The following is a 22796-nucleotide window of genomic DNA, read 5'->3' on the forward strand; positions in this document are numbered from 1 at the left end:
TTTATGGATAAGAACAGGCATCTCAGAGTAAGTTAAAAAACATAATACAACTGAAAACAAGTGATTTCTTGTGCTCCAAGCTCTCGCATAACACAAAAAGCATAAAATATGTGTTACTAATTTTCTAAATTTCAAAGTTAATTTTATTTTAAAAATAAAGTCTTTTTATACGAAAAAAAAAATTTCTTCTACATATTTTATTTATTTTTGCTGAATCTATTTTTAATTGATTGGGAAATTATAAAATTCTTCCAATGTTAAAAATTCTTTTTTAAAATTATAAAATTCTTAAAAATTAATTAAATTATAAATTTTTTATAATTTTTCTAATCGTAATGTAAACAAATATATAAACATGGAAAACATATTTATATTATATATAATCGAGCAAATTTCGAACTCAGCAACCAACACCGAGAATACTAAATATCAGAGCAAGTCGATAAATGTCATCTATTTTTTCCGCCAATACTCTTTCTTCAACGAGTCTCACGGGCGCTCAGGATAGCAGTATGATAACGAGGAATTATCGGCTGGTTCTCAACCCATCTGTTTTTCCCAGGTTAGGTTTAATTACCTTTAAAATCGGGCAGCATCGCAAATGGCTTCGCGTTTCAAGCCCACTTTATCCTAGAGTGCCATTAAGCACTTGGTGTCCTAACGACAGCATCGTAATTAGAGAAGCCACCCCTGACCTCTCCACTATTTTCTATTCTCTCCAGCTCTCTCTCTCCCTCTCTGTCTCTTTCTCTCTCTCTCTCTCTCTCTCTCTCTCTCTCTCTCTCTCTCTCTCTCTCTCTCTCTCTCTCTCTCTCTCTCTCTCTCTCTCTCTCTCTTTCTCTTTATTTCTTCATCTTCCTCCCTTTTTTCTTGCCACATTCTCATCGCTTTGGAAAAGGAAGTGAGTAAAAAACTAAAGTGAAGCTGGTTAGCAACGCCTTCATGACCGCGCGCAATTTTCTCGTTCGATTTGAGGAATTTCCTTGAAAGGAAACCTATGATTGCGCGCGTACTTGAATACAAAATGCACGATAAAACGACATTATGTATTGGCTGACAATGGGCATAGTTTGTCGTCCAATATGAGATAGAGAATGTGAAAAATGCGCGACACGAAAGTAGCACAGATTTTAAGAGACATGGAGGAATTTCCTATTTCACGTCGCTCTTCCGTGCTTCTTCCGCAATAACTGCATTGTAGCCGCCGGCTTTAAATTTTCATTTGTTCGCTTTGCGACTGGTTTGAATCACAACGTGGTTATTTGATTAGACTTTTCAACAAATTCGCTACACACAGATATCTTTATTTTTAAGATATTCCATTATTATATCAGAATTAATACAACAAAAAATGTGAATTAAATTTTTAAATAATAAAATTTTGTATGAGAGAAAAAGAAACAGTTTTACTATTTTATTAGTTTTTTGTTTTTTCGATTTAGAAATATACAAAGAAATAGCCAATGTTGCATTCATATGCCAAGTATATTTCATGCATTAATCAGGTGGCCGCAATTGCGCTGCCAGCATGTTATGCTACAGCTCTGCATACGTGTAACTAGAGAATTCTGGCTTCTCAATTCCAGGGATTATTCTCGAGAATTACGTTCCGCGAGCCGCTCTTCGTCGGCGGACCCGGAAACACGACCGGTTTGGAGCGACTTCCGGTGAGGACCGGATTTAAGGGCTGCATCCGGCATTTGGAGGCGAACGAGCATCACTATCGTTTCCCATTGGCCCCGCAGGGTGACGCTGCCAACGGATTTGACGTTGGTAAGTATAGAATCACGGTGCAGCATCCGGTTTCCGCCGAGTCGAACTTTCCTAGATATTGAATAATTTCGATGACAATTCTATATATCTTAATCTTCTATATATCTTAGTTCTATATATCTTAATCGCGCATATTTTATTCTCATAAAATCAGTGATTCCAGAAAGCTTTAATCATTCCAACGATTATACAATCAAGATGTTTAGTTTTTACGTAAATAATTAGATGTAGTCTGCAGTTTTCCTTTTTTTTACATTTAATGTATATTGCTTTATATACATGCGACACATAACGCTTTATATAAGGTTGTAATCTGGTTAATTACAATTATATCTTTCGGCGAGTTAAATGCCGAGACGCGCTTGGGACTTCGAACTACTTGGGGAATTCGCTTCTCACCTCAAGTAAAAAAAAAGAAAACGGAGAATATATTCAGAGTTAAATCGAGCGGGCGTCGGAGGATTTGCCACCTAAATTCATGTGACACCTGTTGTCCGTTTGTCGATATAGTTGTTAATTTGGATATCCCGTAGTGCCGAATATGCCATAACTAAGAAGGTTAATTATAGCTTATAATCATTATTGTTTCAAATATTTTAGCGCCTGACTTTACGTCAACTTTATAGTTGTCGCACGAGAGAACGTAAATAATAATAATTTTTTTTATGCATTTATAGTTACTTATTACGAGTCACTTTATTATTTTGTTGTTTGCAAGACAATAAATGACGTACTCCAATTTGTTTTGTATTGAATTTCATTTAATTTTTTATTTCCGACAAGTGATTTCTTATGAGAAAAAATCAATGTTGTGTAAAATTATTCGTCTAAATAGATGTGACAAAAATATATATAACGAGCTTTTCTCACTTGTTGAAAAACGATTCTACATTTTATTAAAATAGATGTCAATATAATGTGCTTATGTGTCGCAGATAATAATAAAATTTTACGAGAAATAAAAATATAGAAATAAAAAGATTGATTCTATAAAAAGGATTCAATAAAAAGGAAAAATAAAAATAAAAAAACTATTTTAAAGATTTAATAGAACATATTAGGCTATCTGTAATTAAAGAAAATGACACTTTGTGTTAGAAATATAAAGCACGATATAATTCAGTCTTATTATATATTCTTAGCGAATAAATAACGTTTCTTAAAGGCAGCACAATTTTCTAAAAAAAAAATACCTTTATGATTTCTATAACATCATCGAAATTAAATATCCGATAGAAATATAAAAAGAGTAATCTTTTCATATCAAATATTGAATTTTTTGAATGGTTTATTACACACTTCTATTTTATATGTCATAAAAATATAAGAGCAATTTTTATTTAACTCTTTTCATCATCTTTAATATATTCTCGAACAGAATAGAATATATTCAAACAATTGTTGTAAAGTTAAAAGGATGTTTGCTCTCTTTTTAATATCGTTTTTTTTTTTTACCCGTAACGAAAAATTGTTCTGTAGCAGGATTGTATTACTTTATAGCCGCGCGCGCGTATGTAGTTTCAAATTTTTTTTAATTTACGGTTTGTCGAACTTTTCTTGTTGGAGAAAAAAGTTGAAATTGTGCGATATTTGAAAGCTCTGTTTAATTATATCGGCAACTGAGATACAATCATAGGATGATTTTACTCGTTTGTAAGAAGAGCGAAAGGAGAAATCACTACGTCATCGGACAAAGTTGATTATCGCACAAGTAATAATTATCGTTATCGCTACTGGAGTGTCGGTAATTAATTGTCAACATTTGGAGGAAGTCGTTTAGGTCTGGCTATATTCAACAGCTGCTTCATGTATGTTGCATTAATTACCTCTGAGTAATGGACATCTGCCTAGTATTTATATCACGATGTAACCAGTCAAATGTTATCTCAATTTTGTAACATCGAGAGAGTCATTATTCTTAATATATGCGAAATATAATTTACATATTTTGCAATCGATCGTATACTCGAATCAATCGTCCAACAGATATTAATAAACGATAAAAATTTGTATGCTAATAAGTTAATACATGATGACGAAGCAAATGCAGAATATTTGCAGGCAGATTAAGTATTTGTTTTAAAATAAAAGAATGAAATAAAAACACGTCTTACATTTCGCATGAATAATTTTCATTGATTTAATATTTTATTTTTACGAAATATATATTTCTGTTTTCTTTACACACACACAAACACACATATACACAATTTATTCTCTCTTTCTGAAATATCTATCCATTAAAAGTACATATTATTGATGCAAGTTTTACATATTTTTTTAGAATCGAGTTTATAAGAAATCGATATCTGTACCTATAATAAATAGAGATATACAAATATAATGCATTAGAAGTAATTGAAATATATAGCATAATCAATTACAGACAGTAACCGTTATATCGGTTATATATTGCACACACGCAGTACGATATTTACAATTTATATTAACAAGGCACCATTGTATAAAATATTAATTACCAAGAGTGGAACTTGTTTTTATTTATGTTTTATATGTAATGTGTATCTGCGTAACTGCGGTAATTGATGTAGAGCCATTTAATTTACGCGTACATGATTTACATACATTCGTAATGAATTATTATTTTTTTGTGATTATTTTATACTTTAAAATATATAACACAACTCTCCAGAAATACTGTAAAAAATTGAAGGGAATAATTCCAGTTAAAGAAAAGATTTAAAAAAATAAAAGATATCTTTATCAATCATGTTGAGTGTAGTGTTATATGTAGAATTTGTAAAACTAAATATTATGTCTAAAAAGTAATAAACTATAAATTTATAAATAAAAATCAAATTTTTTAATACTAGCAATTAATTTAATCATGGATTTAAAAAATGTTTAAAAATTAAATCGAATTAATGAAAAAGATTTAATTCTAAATTTAATAATTTAATATAATTTAAGTATTAATTTTTAATAAATATTTAAAATTATAATCTCTTATAATTAATAAAACGTTAAATTGCAAAATAAAAGAAGCAAAAACATGTTTATAATAAAGTTTACTTTAATCGGAGATTATTAATTCTAAATGAGAACCAACGTCATATATGGTGAAAAGAATTGATACATGCATGTAAAATGATCCAAAGTCTCATTAATATGTGAAACATCAATTAGCGAAATAAATTATTCCTTTAGTTATTATTTCGCTTTATTATTTTCAGTCTGCGACTATCGATTTGTTACAATGGCGTGGCATGAGACAGACGAGACGGGTCAAATCGAAAGTTTCGCGTCACTTTTCGATTCGGTCTACGTTTACCGTATATAGGCAGACTCATGAAAAGATAACATCCGTTAGATTGGAAAACTTCAAATTCCGGAAGTTCGAGCATTTCGAGCGTCGCGCTCGAATAATCGGCAGAAAGCAAAAAAATCGTCCGAATCATTCATCGGCACAAAGTTGATATCAACTCGATTTTCAAACTTTTATCTTTCTAATAATAATTTCACTCCCGCTATTGCGCTTCTTGTAATATAGCAAGTTGCAACTTGATCGTTGATGCAAATTATATATTTTACTTAGATAATGAATATACATTTCTAATTATTATTTGCAAGAGTTGCGCGATGAAATACTAAAGAATGAACTTTAGTTAATAGATTTCAATTCTTCGTTTCGCTTTTGTTTTGTAGAGAGGAGTTATATATTGTAATATGTAAAAAATTTAAATAACTCTCGGAGAAGCTAAAATAATTCGTTTCGCAATATTGCTGGGAGTTAGATATATGAAAGTGTTAAATATATAAATTTCGCGACGAAGAGAAGAATGCGGCATATTTCCGACAGGCTGTCCCATCGTAAAACTCAACGTCGAAAAGCTATATCGCGATCGTTGACGTCGTGAACGAAAAAATCCTCCCGTCAATGCTCTCGCGCGCGCTAAATGATACCGTCGAAAATACGATGAGGCGGAAGAGAAATTGATACTTCTACGCTCCGATAAATCGAACAGGACGGTCTGTCGAGCGGTTTTATTGGTTTTATCTCGCGCGCAAGTCGAAATCTCTCGTATCGAGTCGAGTCGGGTTCCCTCTCTTTTTCTCTGTCTCGGCTTCTGCGATCCGATTTTCGCTCGCGTGTGTAACTCTCGATTTCACATCCTGCCGCTAGAACTTTTATTAAATCGCCTGATTTATTGTCGTTTCAGAGGAGTGCACGGCCGACAGGTGCAGCAAGGTGCCGTGTTCTCACGGTGGAAAATGCCTGACGACCGGAGGCGACACCGCTGTCTGTCTCTGCCCGCTCGGCTACACGGGCGATCTCTGCGAAACCCGGGTGGACCTGCAGGTAATCGAATCATTTCCAAAGGAATTATAAGCGCACGAACATATCACTGAGTTTATACGAGGGAATGCGATATTATGCGAACCCTTGTTAGGGTTTCATATAACGCTGCGCGGTATTATTTCCTCCGCAGTGCGCTGTAATTTAGCGGTAATCGATAAAATTAAAAAGCCAGAAAATCACTTGTTAAAAATAACGAAAAAGATTTCATCAGTTTATTGTGAGAATACGATATCAGTATAAGCGAATTATACTGATTTAATCTGTTTTAAAATTGACATAGATGGGCACACTATCGTATATTGCATTTATCATTTTTTTTTGCATTTTTTAAAGACACATGTAAAGTTTAAATTGCATGGGTTTCATTCACGTATAATTTTTCTTACAGATATTATAGCATTGCATAAATTTATATTGTTAAACATGTCAAAAAATAAGCAAAGGTGTTTAATTGAAAAATGTGAATATATTATAAAACAGTTATAAAAATAAATTACCTTTGCTGCCTTGCACCAACGGAAAGCAATGATATAATAAATTTCTATTTTTTTCATTTTTACTAAAACTCTTATCGTTTGACATAAATTACATAATAATATACGTAATAAATATCTATGATCTGAAGTCCAATTTTAAATAGCAAACATTTCTGATATTGTATAAATATTAAGCAAAAATGCTAATAACGTTTGTTGCAATATATTTTCAATTAATGAAAGATTAAAAGTTTTTATATGACACATTTTTCATATTTTCAACGATTTAACACGTACATTTCTGAAACGTTATCTTCTTGTATGCTAATTTTCTTTAGAAAGTAATTGGTATGAGAAAATTACATAAAATGAAGATTGAAAACAAGAGAAATAAACTTTGACACAGATCGAGATAAATTTTTTTAGATATTATGAATACAAGTAGTCTGAACTTTTATTGAAACATCGACAAGCATCACATTATTCCGCGAATATAAACACAATGTGTTACATTGTGCCGCCATATTATGTTTGATTCATATCTACATATGGAATTTGCGTTTGCAATTTAACAATCTATTGATTTATACGATTCAGGAGGATTTATTAACCATATGTACACTGTTTAAATTTGTTTTTTCATATCTGCTCTTTTTTTGTGTGATTTTATATAATTAAAATAAGAATTTAAAAGCGATAAAACTAAGATTTTAAGACAATATCATTTGGGAATATCAGGTGGGTAAAGCATCGTTACATACATCGCTACATACATCTTGTAGAAGATGATATTGCATGCACATTTACGGATGCACAGACAGCGAACGTGTTAACATCGTACATATCAGACACAACATTATTACATTATACCATCATGTTTAAGAACTTTGGCTGATTTTACATGCGGCTTACATTATCCGATTAGCGTAAACAACACGTTGAATAAGCTTGACTTAATCAGCTGTTCTAAATTAGACCTGCGTCAATTACGAGCGAAGAAAGAATCTTTCATGACTCTTTCGTCTTTCATCGCATATTTCATCTTTTAACGGATCTCTTAGAGCAAGATTAGATATCAGGATTTATATCCCTGAATTTTATTCAGATTATTTCACATCATTTTCGTTTAAAATGTCATTACTCGTTTAATATTAACAAGCGGTTCTCTGAATATGCATTATTTCGACGCCGCCAAATGCGATACGAGAATCGATCGCGTCCAGCCGCTTCATAAATGACATGTTTATACCAGCAATAAGCGGACGGCTATTGGTAATTAATCCGCGCCGCTAATGAGACGGTTTAAATGAGTAGAAAGACATCTAACACGCGCGAATCAATATACATACACGCTATATGTATGGTTGATCTAAAATATTTATTATATATATATATATATATATATATATATATATATAATTTTATATATAATATTTATATATAATTTTCATTAGATCGCCTGACATAAATTTTAATAAGACAATAATTTTAATATTAATAAGTATTGGTTGATCTAAAATATTTATTATATATATAATAAATATATATATATATATATATAATATATATAATAAATATTTTAGATCAACCAATACATATTAGAATTTATGTCAGGCGATCTAATGGACCGAACGCGATCGCATTCGCCGGAAGTCACCATATGCGGTTTGCCCGCGCGAACTTGTGCACAACTAGGATTATGCATGGGTTATATACGATATCGATTATGGCAATGGCGGAAGGTAGAGTGGTTCGGTCCGATGCGAAATGATGAAATTGGTATCGGCATTCGACCGATATTACTTCCGACAAAACGACATCGTGAACGCCGAACTATATAAAGATTCATTCACATGCAGCAGTGACATATCAGCATTTTGCCTTCGGTGTCAATGGCAATTATAGCCAAGATCGACTCACAAGGGTCAACTGAATCGTTTTCAAAGCAAAAGAGGTGACACATGTACGAATCGGAAATTACATTTGGACACTTGTGTAAAGAGTGTATCAATCGATATTCAGAACTTAGAATTGGAAATATTACGTATCAGCTTTGTAAGCAATGTAAGAATTAAATCGCGATTGGCTTTTACAAAGAACAGTATTTTGAATAAAAAAAATTAATAGACGCAAATAAAAATTTGAATCGTATTAAGTGTTTCGGAAGAAATTACGGATCCCAGAATTAACGTTTAGCTCATGACGCAACAAATTTAAAGCAACGTATTAAAGGTAAAGAAGCAACTTTGCTCTTCGTATTGCGTTTCGCGTGAAAGAATCTTTATGGGAGGATGTATCGCCATCGCGGATGGATCGCCGCATTTCCGATCTCGAAATCAGAACATAAACTAGCTCGAGAAACGGCCATAAAGGGCTAGAGTTAACGAGTATCACTTCAAACTCGAAACTCGTTCTCGAACTTTGGTCTCGCCCCCGACTGTTCTCGAGTTTAATTCCATTAACGTACAAGCGGAAGAGATATAGCCGCAATAACCAAATGTCGCCGGAATATCCTCGTAATTTACGACGACGACGACCACTTTTGTAACGTCTTTCGGAAGAAGGATCCGTTGCCGGATGTCGAAATAAAACGCTAACGTCGAAGTAAAACTAAACGACTCAAACGGTATACTTTTATCATAAGGAATGCGCATGACACATTTTCATTGGTTCCTTTGCACGAGACGAGAAACATAATGCTTTATCCGGTGAAGCGCAAAATAAATATCCGACGAATTTCCTTGTCGGAACGTAGAAGATAAAGCTGAGCTGTTACTTTACCATTAAATTCTGTAAATTGAGATAAATGTAGAAAAATGATAGGACAATGAATTTTTTAAAACTCCATTTTGAACAGATATAATGATATGTGATAGTAAAAAATCTGGTATAATGATGGTAATAAAGAAATTTCCATTGTACAATTTATTTTACTTAAATTTTTGTAAATTGATATATGGAAAAAAATTAAAATTAGAATGTGACATATGTATTTATTCGATATATTTTTTAAGAAAACATGAAAATAAATTTTTTTATAATATTTATGCTATTTACAATTTTATGCTTGAAGTTTTCTATGCTAAAGTGAAAAAGAAACGTGTGAGGCTTTTCTGAAAATTACACATCCAACGAAAGAATTACTGGATTATACAACGACATAAAATACCGGATATGGGTCAAAATAGAAAAAGACGAGTACCTCACATAAAAAAGAATCGTTGTGAAATATTAAATTGTTGATTTTTTCCGAAATTTTCTTTGTGTAGATATTTATATTAATTATTTATATGTTAAGAGAGATTTACATATGTTGATATTATGAGAGATTTTATACAGGGTTGGCAATAAACTTGTTTTTTTTATTTTAAACAAAAAATGTTTTTTTTTTTGGTTTAGAACAATGATTTTTGTTTTATTTGTGTTTTTAAGTAAAATAAAAAAAACATGTTTTAAACAAGCAAAAAAAAAACTTAATAGCTTTGATCTGTGTGAATATTTAAATTTTTCGCTAGCGTTAAACTGTAAATAACGTTGCCAAAATTGACAACGCTATTAAAAAATAATAAAATAAATAATAAAATAAAAATGATAAGATGGGTATTATTTTAGTAGAATTTAGTAGAATTTAGTAGAATTTAGTTTTATTAAATAACAATCAATACAATAAAGATTACTTAGAAGTTATTGACTGACTTTACATTTTACATTTTAGCATTTTAAATTAACAGTACATAACATAAAAATAAAAAAACCTTAATTCTTTTTTTAAAAAGAAGAATTGGTTTTTTATTTTTCTTTTATTTATAATTTATGTTGAGAGTTAAGCATGAGGTTACTTAATAAGAATAGGAAAGGAACCAAAGTATCATATATTAAATATTATTAACTAGAACTTTTTTTTAGAACTACTGACCTGCTATGAGTTATGTACTATTAATTTAAAATGCTAATATGTAAAATGTAAAGTTAGTCGATATCTTCTAAGTAATCTTTATTGTATTGATTGTTATTTAATATCCAAAAATAAATATATTCTGCTAAAATAATACCTTATAATAATATCACTGTTATTTTATTATTTACATTTTTATATCTATATATTACATAAATATAGATAAAAAACTAAAAACACTAAAACAAAAACTTTTTTGCAACATACACATCTATAAGTTTTTATTTGTTTTGATTTTTTTTACAATTTCTTTTCCAAATAATTATATATTTTATTTGCGATATTTTAAACAGTTCTAAACAATAGTTTAAAACAGTTTAAAACAAAAATGTTTAAAACAGTGTCCACTGTTTTAAACAAGTTTTAATCAAACAGTTTTAAACACATTGTTTAAAACATGCCAACCCTGATTTTATATGTCAAGAGATCACACATTTTCAAATTTCATTGAAAAAATTAAATGTATTAAACTTATTTATTAATGATAAAACAAAATTTATATATATAATATTTTAAAAGATATGTCAGACAATGAAAATGTTGATTACATTTTTAATTATATCATTAAGCATGTATTCTTTGACTTATTATTTAAATTAAAATAATTAGAATATTCATTATATTATTCATAAGCAAATAATATTCCGAGGACGGAAAACGCAGCTATATCATTAATTGTTTTCTAATTTTTTTCTGTATTTTTCTCACGCATATATAATAAATTAGTTATTGTAGAAAAGTAAATTTTAAATATACATAATTTTATAATATACAAACGTAATTAAATATAATTAATATAATATAGAATTAAAATTTGTAAATACGCCGAGCGGAAAAACATTTTCCGCAATAAAACAACAAAATCAATAGAGTCAACGAAGCACTACTTTTAAAGATCAAACGGTCGCGATGAAACAATATTTAATAATTTTAATGATATTTATATAATAGTAGACGTGGGATGACACGTGTACTCGATAATACAACGCGACATTTCGGAGTACGAAATGTCCTCGTAAAAATTTCGTGAACCTATCAACGGTCTTCGCGCCGTGAGCATCAGCACGACATGAGCCGGACAGAAGGACGATGTCGTAAGCGGTGAGAAAGGGTGTTCCCCGAGGGATCTTACGAGTCTCTTTCGCATAATACAAGGTTACTCCTCCACCGACACTCCCGTGGGAGCTCCTTATCACCGGGACGTAGCTTTTATGTAGGGGAAAAAGGAGAGCAGGCCAACGAGCGCGCGTAGGCGGTGTGATGGCTGGAAATTTCTTATAGGAGCATCTTATCCTGCGCGAGCGCTCGGTCAACTTAATGGCGCTGTCAGGATGTGCCTCTCGTTTTATCGTAATTAATTTACAGCGCCTTCGTGCCGGACTTTGAAGGGACCGTTCGCGCTTTCGCTTGCCTTTGATTTTTCGAATTTCGTGCTACTTCCGAAGAACGAATCGACGAAAAGTACACTAAAGCTTCTTTGAGCATCTGAGCGAAGAAATTGAATAAGTTTCGAGCGAAGTGAAATAGTAGATAGAAAATGATATTTATGTAATGTGATTTGTGCATAATATATACTCGTGGCTCTCAAAAACTAGGGTTTCCTAAATAGAACTATTGAGGCGGATAGCTTTTGATCTCTAGAGAGATTAAATTATTTTGGATTTCAACGAATTGAGCTTTATGAAAAAAGAAATTAATAATGAAATCTTATTCTTTTAATATATTTCTCTCTCGGACTTAATTTTTTTTTAGAAATCCCATGTATGTATATATATATATATATCCGTGTTTACTTTAAAAAATCCAACAGAATTTACTTTTCTGGAAAATTCTCGAGAAAATGGACAGAATTATCTTCTTAATCGTGAATGAAAGCCTTTATTTATTCCAAAAAGTAATCTTTAAAACATTTGTGTTCGAAAGTTTCTTGTACGCAAATCATAGAATATATTTATAATTAAGTGAACGCCGGAGTGTTAAGTTTTTTACCTCGTTCAAGCTCTATATTTAATTATATACTTTTGTTTCAGTTTACAATATTTAAAATCACGAGAAGGAATAATATATGTTGCCTTCCTTTCCGTTACATTTTGTTTAGTGCACTTTCTTCCCCCTTCCCGTCCCTAATACAAATTTGTGCTGACTTCTTGAATAAATATACGTTATATAACAAGTATAAGAATCAACACGCGCGATGCGAGATGAAAATGCGAAGCTTTCGCATGCATATGTTGCCCGTCTCATGCCTGATGATATATTTATAGATAAAATACATGTCGTCGTATACGTTGATGTTTTCCACTTGAATCTTGCGAAATATCGGGGTACCATAATTCGACGAGGAATTCTGCGTTTACGTTTTATGCTTTATCTTGAGAGGCAACTGACGTACAAACAATTACCAGGCAGTCTCATTAAGGCAGAGGCAGCCTCGCTTCGACCTCTTACTGCTCTTAAGGCACTTGAATGCAGCTATATCAAGGATTATCCGAGACAGTGACATACAATGTATTTGCATTTCGATTTACGAAAGGCACAAAATCCCGCGTCGGTCGTAAATTAAATAACAGCTGTTCTCCGAGAGTTTCTCTACTTTATGCTTGACGACAAGGAGAGTTATTACAGTTCCCGCAAGAGAGATGCGCGTATGAGAACCAAACGCCTGTGCACATCTGTAATAGTAAGAAATATCACCGCTTTAAAATTACGAGTATAGGAATAAAATTTATAAAAGCAAGTTCATATATAGCAGAAAAAAGAAAGAGAGAGACATGGCAAAATATTTTTAATAAAAAAAAAATCTTTTTTTCATCACGATGAGAGTGTATCTTTCATTATAATTAAGAATATAGGAAATATATAGTAAAATAATTATTTGCATCCAGTTATAACTGGATAAATTAATATGTCGGCAAAACACTAAATTAGTTGATGCAAAAGCAATTAATTGTATCTGTAACATATATAATGTATTAAAATTAATATATTTGTTTCATCGGAAAAATGTTTATCATCTCGTTCATCTAAATAGATTCTCTTTCAATAAATAATTCATAATTAAAACGAAATTATTGAATTTTTAAGATATCTCTTTTCACTTTCTACGATCCATATTTAGTTTTCTCTTTCGTAAAGATTCTATTGTTAGAATATAATAATCTCTCCTTGGAATATCGTTACTTACGAATACGATAAACGTTAAGATTTCGTGTTCTCTGCGAGGCAGCTAAATTATTATGGCAATTTCCTTCTTGAACTTACATTATCATTTATTGTACACGCGAGTTAGCGTGGTATTAGCGTTTTATATCCAGAACATCATTATAAGAAATCTCTACTAATGCGTGGATTTAATTAACAAACAAAGAAATTCTTTATCACATAATTTTCAATTTAATGTTAAATTAATGTATTTTTAAAGATAAAATCGATCACACAATTTTATTTCTAAAAAATAAATTCTTTATTTCACATAAATGCACAAGATATACCGTGTCATGTTTTTTTCTTTAATAATTTGAAATCGATTCTTTTTGAACAAAGGCATCGAGAGGATTAATTGTTTTAAAGTTATAAATTATTATGAATGAAAAGCTTTCCAATAAACTGTGCATCAACGGTGCAAGGAATTAGCATGATATATTTTTCTTTTAATTCCCGAATTTTTTTTTAATAACTATGAAACGAGTAATAAATAGATATTTAATGTTAAATGTTAAAAACTCGCAATAAATCCTTCTTGATTTCGATTAGGAAAACATCGAGTATTTAATTAACTTTAGACAATCTATAATTCGCAACAAAATTCAAGATAGAATTTCATTTATAATTTTATGCGTCTCTTAACGTATATATGTGTGTATTCTAATATACATGTATTTTATACATGTCTGTTTTATATTTGTTCAAATAATTCCTATACATGTAAAATTATAATTAGAATTCTGTCTAGAATTTGCAAATTATATCATTTGCAAAGTGTGCTTAAATTATTCAAAGATGAATGAGATTTATTTCGCTGAATAAAATGAATTTGCAGTTTTTTATATCGTTTGATTACGGGTTAAAAGGCACATGAGACACAACAAAATACAACGCATTAATCGATCAATTGCGAATTAAGAGCAAGGGGCAAAAACGAGAAATGCATTTCCCTAGTAACGACATTTCCATGCAATCTCAGACCGCATGGATTTTATTTTTGCAGGTTCCATCCTTCAACGGATCCTCTTACCTACGTTATCCGGGATTGGCGGACACGTCGCTGTCGTGGCTGGAATTGTCCGTCACGTTAAAACCGACGGCGTCGGACGGGGTGATACTCTACAACGGGCATCACAGCGACGCCACCGGTGACTTTATTGCGCTCTATCTCTCCTCAGGCCACGTGCAGTTCACTTTCGACCTCGGAACAGGACCTGCCACTCTGAGGTAAGCCGACGACCCTCAAACAAGTTTCTGCGAGCGAGATTTCTGCCGAGCGCAACGAACAGCTAGCTCGAGGTGACAATCCGCTCTCTGAAGCTGTTCATTTCGCGATAGACATTGTTACTCGCACCGCGCAGCCACGTCGACGGGGCGCTAATTGCATCGTTTGTATACGCATCGTCAGACAATTAAATCGACATACGCGTGTCGATATCGTATGCGAGATACTCGAGATTTTTTGTGCCGTTGTCTCGCCAAATAAATGAAATGTTGATGCGATCACTGTTGATTATTGAGATTGATTTAATTCGTTGCACTAATTAACGATGAATGAGATTAATGTTAAGCAAAATTGATCAAAAGCTTTACAAATGCTCTTTTGAATAAATAATAGAAATATTTAATAAATAATTATAATAAATTATGTTTTTTGATACCGATTATCTCGATATTTAAGCTATTTCTCGATGATATAGTATATTATATCATTTAACATTATTTACATTAATTAAAATTATTATATTTTTAAATATCATTCTAAAATTTAATGTAAAAAGAATGTAAATATTTTTGAAAAATTATATCCATGATGAAAGCGCGAAGCTATTATTTTGCGAAAAACGAATCGTTAACGAATGCTAATGCTAATCAGATTGTTTGATTTGATTTAATTTATCGTAATAATTAACAATCAATAAAGTTATTATTAAGTAGAATCGATCAAATCTGTTCAGTACCATTTTATATAATTAATGCAAATATTAAATAAATGTTTCTACTAATTGTACAATCAAACGTACTTACATTTTTTAGTATTAATTTTAATTGAAGGTCCGGGATATTGTGGAAGAATTAAAAGATTTTTTATTCAAATATTTTATGTGCATATTAAAATTGATAATATTGAAACATTATATATCATGATGTCATTTCTGAGAACAAAATATTCAAATAAGAGAAAATATAAATATGCATTATTCTTCCTTTGATATTTTTTTATAATAATAATTTTTAAAGTAAATTTTAAATAAATCGAAAATTGAAAGAAAATACATGTTGTCAATTTATAGCACATGTTTATGCTATAAAATAAATATAATCTATTTTATATACAATTTTCATATACAATCACATATTTTTTACATGAATACATAATTTATTATATTTATTATATATATTTATTATATGTCGGAAGAAATTGTTATATGTTGCAAATTTTCGATTTTTAATATTAAATATTATAATAATTGAAATCATTTCAAATTAAACAAAGAATTATAAAAGCAATTGCTTAGAAAATGAAAATTATTTAATATCTTGTAATGTCTTGATTAAAAAAGAAAATAAATACATGAGCGACATATATTTATCACGCATTTTAAAGCAATTATTATTATTAGATATTTTAATGACAGCTTATCTGAATAGGAACACTTAAATGCTCTATGCAATTTATATTCCCCACTATATATACATATATAAAATAAACACCAAACATATAAATATAACAATAAACACAAAATAAACAATAAACACAATAAATCTCGTATATGAAAATATAATATCGCTGTTTATGTTTTATATCAAATAAAAAGCAACCGCAACGAAACTTCGTTATATAAAAAACGCATACTATTTCGCGCGCTATTAAGCAGGGATGTTTAATCTCGCGTCTGGGAAAAAACCAGTTAACAAGCGAGCCTCCAAGTTCCAAGAGCACCATATCTTTTATCATAATAGCGCTGAGCGAAAAACCCAATATGAAAATTACCGACTCCCTCTTTCGCTTCTACATTAATTAGCAATTTACTTTCCGCCTATGATCTTACGAACCCTCCCCTTCACCTTCTCTTTCACTTGTCTTCCTGTCTCGCGATTCAATATTAATTACACGAGAATTTCTTCCGTCGAATCCCAGCGGAAAAAGATGCACGTCTCTCCTCGCCTCTGAGGAGGGATCTTTGTCTATGGACTTTTCTCGTAAAATTCAAATTGGATGATCTGATTTTGCGGCGGTGTAAAGTTTTCGCAGTACATGCGCGAATTTTCGTTCCTCCGGAGGAAAATTCCGGGTCGGCTTGGCTGGCTTGGTCTCCCGGGCGTTGTTGCGAAATCAAATCGATGGAGCGTTCGTCAATATCGAGTTAACATTGATTATAATTGTAGACGGTGGCGAGGAGGGATGAACCGCGCGTTAATTGCTTGGCGTGGACGTGGAAAGGCACCATTTCAATTTCCCGAAGCGCGATTCTCGTTTCACTTTTTTGGCGCTAACGTGTTTTCGCGGAGAGCTTCGTTTCGACGAAAGTACAGTTGCTCCGGGCGAGAGGTTTTTCGACGTTAGATTTTCAGCGTGAGAGAGATAGGATGTCAAAATATACGTATCTCGCAAAATCGAAAAGTCACGGGAAAAATAATCTTTCATGAGAGGAAAAAAGGAATAGATATAGTGGGAAAATTTGATCTCGCGAGTGAGACTTCATTTTCAAAAAAAATTGAATTGTTCACAAAATCTGAAAAAAAAGTAATATCATCTCCCTTACCTCGAATATATTCTTCAAGAATCTTGCGTCGTACCTCGTTAGCTAAAGGAAGCCATATCATCTCTCGTATTATACTTCATTTTCTTGTTCAGAATTTTTTCAACGAACAAAAAAGATAAAAGAAGATTAAAATAGTGTGTTTATTCCAGAAAGAGAAAAAGATAGAACAATATAAAAAATTTATATAAGCAAAAAATGCAGCACATGTATATAATCTTGATCTTTTAAATAAAATAATTAACTATTTTTTTTCTTGATATCATTACTTTGAAAAAAATAAAGATGTAAAAGTATTTGAAACAGTCCTTTTTTTCTTTCACTTTTTTCCTAGAGAAGGCATTCGAAAAAAATTGTCTGCGTAATTTTGAAATATATAAAAAGTTAAAAATAATATCTTCATGATTTATTTCGATGCCATTTTGCAATTGCAGGTCCTCGGCTCTTTCCTAAAATGAATCAAAATGACCTAAAAAAGCAGGTCACCGCCAACAGGAGAGACCGCACTTTATCATGGCGCATAATGTACGACTCATGTGCGGATTTATATGCAATAATTAGGAAACTTTCCTTTCTCTCCGTAACAAAATTTTCGCAAAATACCCGCCGGCCCTTCAAAAGTTAATGACGGCCCTTCTGAATGTGCTATCTGCATTATCGTTTCAGGAGCGAGAATCCGGTTCGTCTCGGCGAATGGGTCGAAGTTCGAGTCTCTAGGACAGGTCGTTTGGCTTCCCTGGAAGTTGAGGAAGACCCAGCCCAGGAAATCCTGGCGCCTGGGGCGTTCACGCAATTATCCTTACCGCTGAACCTCTATTTGGGTGGCGCGCCATCGTCCGACATGTACTCGCCGAAGATGAAAACTACGGCCAGCTTCGTCGGCTGCATTCAGACGATCGTGCTGAATAATCGCGAGGTAAGAACACTCGGGATTATACAGGCTCCTTCGAAGTTACGCGGGTAGATAATGTCACCGTAGGAACATCTCAGAGTTTGAGCTCTTGGTCTGGTAGATAAAGTCAGAGCTCTCACATGAATTACCTAAATTTGAATCCCTAATCATCGCTTTTGCTTCATAAAAGTAAATTGAAAGAGGACGCAATTGACCCGTAATTGATATAGATGTAGTTTACAACAGGAGGCTAATTGTAAATAAATGATAATAGCAGCGCGAGATCTCGAAAATAAAATCCACTTGAAATTCAAGCCATATAAAAAGCTTTCGCTTTTCACTAAAAAAAATTATTGAGCTCACAATATCTCTAATTCTTCTCGTATTCTTCAAATGTTGTTCTTGCAGTTTATTATCCTTCATTGTTTTTTTTTATCGCTATTACATAATCTCTGTCGCAGGTGGGCATTCTAGCCGAGGCGCTGGGTGGGGTGAACGTGGGCAATTGCGGGCACGCGTGCGAGGCCAGACCCTGCGGCGATGCGGAATGCCGGCCTCTCCGCGAGCGATTCACTTGTCGGTGCCGTCCGGGTGTACCGCACCCGTGTCCGGCGCTGGACGATTATACGCGGTTGGTGCCACCACCTCCTCCTAGAGCCAACAGCAACGCTGTGACGTCCACGAGATACGAGAGAGCTGTGCCCAGCTTCACCGGCAGCGAGAGCTATCTGCATTACAATGATGCTGATACGATGAAAAGGTGATACACGATATAATGAGAATAGTAACAATGATATGAGTGCTAAAGTAAATAAATAGATAAATGATAATAGATGAAGAATAAATAATAAATAAAGAAAAATAGAATGAAAAGAATAAAAATAATAGATAAGTGGATAAATAATAATATGAATGACAGAGTGCAATTTTTGCGAAATAAATTCGTCGTTTACAATATCAGGAATTTTAATGAAATCACAATCGTTTCTATTTTTTTTGAATTAAATAGAATTGGTATAGATAGTTTTTCCCCTCGAATTTGTAGATAGTTTTTTTCCCTTAAAAAATCGCTTTCCAATTTGATGGCGAATTGACTATTACGCATAAAAATATTCTCATAGAACGCGGAACGCTCTGTATATATGAACGTACTCGTGTCACCTGACGCATTTCCCATGGTCGTTGGTGATTCATTTTTGCAATTTAAAAGTTCGCCGACTCGTCTGTTAACACTCCATTAATGTACGCACGCGCAAAATATAATCGGCAGCAGGCAAAAGTTCGGTAAATGCCAAAAACGGCATGTCAAAGCGGCGTTTGAAAAGCGAGCGAAGCGATAAACAACGTTACACGTTGCACAATCGCTCCTTGACCCGCTTTAGCTACGCCGTATTTAGTTTATCGAGCGTCGCGTCGCGTCGCGCTATGACAAGCAATCTGAGGGGAAATAAATCATATTTCGTTAGATAAACCTTTAACGATTGCACTAATTATTTCATAACAAACAATTACGTCAATTTTCACACCATATTTCAACAGTTAACTCATGCTGTATATTATTTTACAGACAGATTTTTATTATTTATTTATACGGATAGATTTGTTATTTTAAAGGCTGCTTTTTATATAGAATAAATATTATATAATAATGTCGCGCAGAGTTTAATTACTTCTCTTTTTGGATTGATCTTTTGTTATTTTCTTTGCTCAGCTATTAATCGCACTCGTTGGCACGCTTATAGGATAATCAGCTACAGAGTGGACATCAACATGAGATTCCGCGCCAGCAGCAGTAGCGGCCTGCTACTTTGGAGCGGTAGACAGTCGGATTCTCAGGAACAAAAGGATGAAAACGATGATTTCCTCGCCCTCGGTCTGGATCACGGTTACCTCACTCTCGCGTATAATTTAGGCTCCGGGGAGGCCGTGCTCCGATATAATCTCACGCGATTGGATGACGATCTGTGGCATCGTATCAGAGCTGTTAGGTGAGAACAAACGCGTTTTACACGCTTCGTTAATCGATCCTCTTCCCCTTTCGCATGCGCGCCTATTTTCGTAACATTTATTTATCTAACACTGATCGATACGTGAAGGAAGGAGTTAAGGGATGCGTTAGAAAAAATGCCCTTTCCGATACACAAGAGAATAATCACTATTCTTATTTTTATTAACTTACATCTTAGAAATTTTTACTTAGAAATAATTACTATTCCTTTTTTAATTTACATCTATTTTTAATTTATACCTTTCAACAAAACGCGAATTAAAATACATGCATTGAAATACTATAATTTATAATAAAACTAAAATGACTAATGTTAAACAGTCGTATATGTATTTACGGTTCAATTTTAATTAAATAAAAACGAATTTATATTCGCTTTAAAAAAATTGTAGTTAACAGGAAATACCGTGTGGACATTGTGTGTGCAAACAAATGTGTTGCCCTATTTTCAATCTTCCATATAGCTCGAGGCTACCATTTAAAACAGTATTATTTTCGTGAAATTCCATAAAGGAAGGATATTTTGATAAACCTTCGCGTTATTAATCTGCATACTATTCTATATTCTATCGAAACCGAATAAAACAAACATATCAGTATCTCTCTTGTAGGCGGCAAATCGCGATTTATTAAAAACGGCGGAAAGAAAAATATTTATACTGGTTTATCCGAAATAAAACAATGAATAACATTAATTTTTTTTCAGAAACGAGCAATGGGCATCTCTCGTAGTAGATAGTGGTACTGGAGTCTCGGCATCTTCCCCGGGACAATTGAGACAATTGAATACCGATACTGGTCTTTACGTTGGTAAGTGAATAAAATTTATCCTACTACTATCTTGTCACAAATCTAAATTAATTCGTAATCTTAAAATATTAATTGTCGCCAGTTTTCTTTTATTATATATAAATATTTTATAAATTTATTTCATATCCTCGTGGAAAATAGCAAAGGTGTCATTAAAACCAATCGATATTTAATGAACAATTTTTAACTGCAATCTTAACAAAAGCTATTTTTTCTTTTTCTATTTTGAATAGATATAGCAAATGAACTTTAAAATTTCTCTAGAAAAGCACTTAAGAAAATATTACGCGTGTATGTTCGCTTTAACCTTCGTATGAGATACAATAATTTTCTTCACGGAGATGCGATCTGTCTTATCTTGAAGGCGGTGCACCGGACATCGTGAGGACAACGGGTGGCAGATACACGAAGGGCATCGTAGGTTGCATCAGCGACCTTGTATTGGACTCGGACTTCTCGGTCGCCCTGTCGTCGCCCGCGCAGGCGACCAACACGCACTCGTGCATCCCATGAAAGAGAGATATCCGTGCCGTCCGACGTCAGGTAGTGGTGTTGTCGGGTCCATCCCGAAGTTAGGATATGAAAATTTAAGGATAACGAATCGCATCGCGGCGAAGTGAATCGCGAGAAAGAGTGCTCCGCGCGAGAGTGCATCTGTGTCTTTCGCGCATCCCGCGCGCGGTTCATCACTTTTGTACAGACTCATCCTTCCACGGGTGGAACTTTCGAGAAGATGGAAATCGAGTGGATCGACAACCGACCGGTCGTCGTGCGAGTGCCATCGAGTGGTACATATATAGGCGGCTTTACTGTAAATATTAATAGGGCGATCCGCGCGGAGAGATGTCTATCGCTTGCCTCGTGGCATCGATCCTCGGTGCAGCGACTTTCTGTCGGTTCATATATAAACTGGTCTCGCAGAAGAAGGTTCGATCAAGGACGTTAGATAAACGAGACTACCAAGTGACTTTCTTACAGAATTACGAAGTATCGCAAAATTATGAAAGGTTAAGTGAATATTGATTTATTAATTATCATAAAGTCGTTAAATGAAATGGCCGATCATTGGAACCTGACTTCATCGTTTTATTCAAAAGTCGGACTAATTACTTTACTTGATCGTGCTTTTCAATAATTGACATTATCGAAAAAAGAATCGTTTTTTGAGAGAACTATTTGTATAATTTATAAGATTTTTTGGATATAAAATCGTAAGCAAAAATTAAATACGTAATTGAGAAATATTAAATACAGTAGAAATAACATTCATTTTTCACAAAAATAATGTTAAAGCTTTTAAGAGAAGATACACACGCGTGCATCATTAAGTAATATTCTAATGAACAGTTAAACATTAAATAAATATTAAACTACCGCGTTTTCCTCTCTCTATTTATCCTATCTTTTTCTCTCTCTATATATATATATATATTTTTGCATATAAGTAATTATTATCAAATAATTCTTTTTCAAAGTTTAAATAACAAATTAAAAATTTCTACTTTACAGTTTCTATGATTTCTATGAATTTATTTTTTTCTAATTAAATCTTAATTATTTGAGATTTAAACGAAATAAATTCCAATGAACTGA

At 32.7% G+C, this 22796-nt stretch overlaps 1 protein-coding gene across 2 annotated transcripts in view; it reads left to right on the plus strand.

The window, feature by feature from the left end:
• LOC105250956 (pikachurin) overlaps positions 1-22397 on the plus strand; it is an 86597-nt gene extending 64200 nt beyond the window's left edge. For both annotated transcript variants that reach the window (XM_025408657.1, XM_025408658.1), the window contains exons 8-15: positions 1587-1773; positions 5955-6094; positions 14733-14956; positions 18160-18409; positions 18847-19145; positions 20128-20373; positions 21100-21203; positions 21568-22397. In XM_025408657.1, the coding sequence (XP_025264442.1) occupies positions 1587-1773; positions 5955-6094; positions 14733-14956; positions 18160-18409; positions 18847-19145; positions 20128-20373; positions 21100-21203; positions 21568-21716 (1599 nt within the window). In that variant the 3' untranslated portion in view covers positions 21717-22397. The remainder of the gene's footprint in view (positions 1-1586; positions 1774-5954; positions 6095-14732; positions 14957-18159; positions 18410-18846; positions 19146-20127; positions 20374-21099; positions 21204-21567) is intronic.
• The last annotated feature ends 399 nt before the right edge of the window (positions 22398-22796 follow it).

The sequence above is a fragment of the Camponotus floridanus genome, unplaced genomic scaffold (genome assembly GCF_003227725.1).
Source record: "Camponotus floridanus strain SB8 unplaced genomic scaffold, Cflo_v7.5 scaffold22, whole genome shotgun sequence".
NCBI classification, from domain to species: domain Eukaryota; kingdom Metazoa; phylum Arthropoda; class Insecta; order Hymenoptera; family Formicidae; genus Camponotus; species Camponotus floridanus.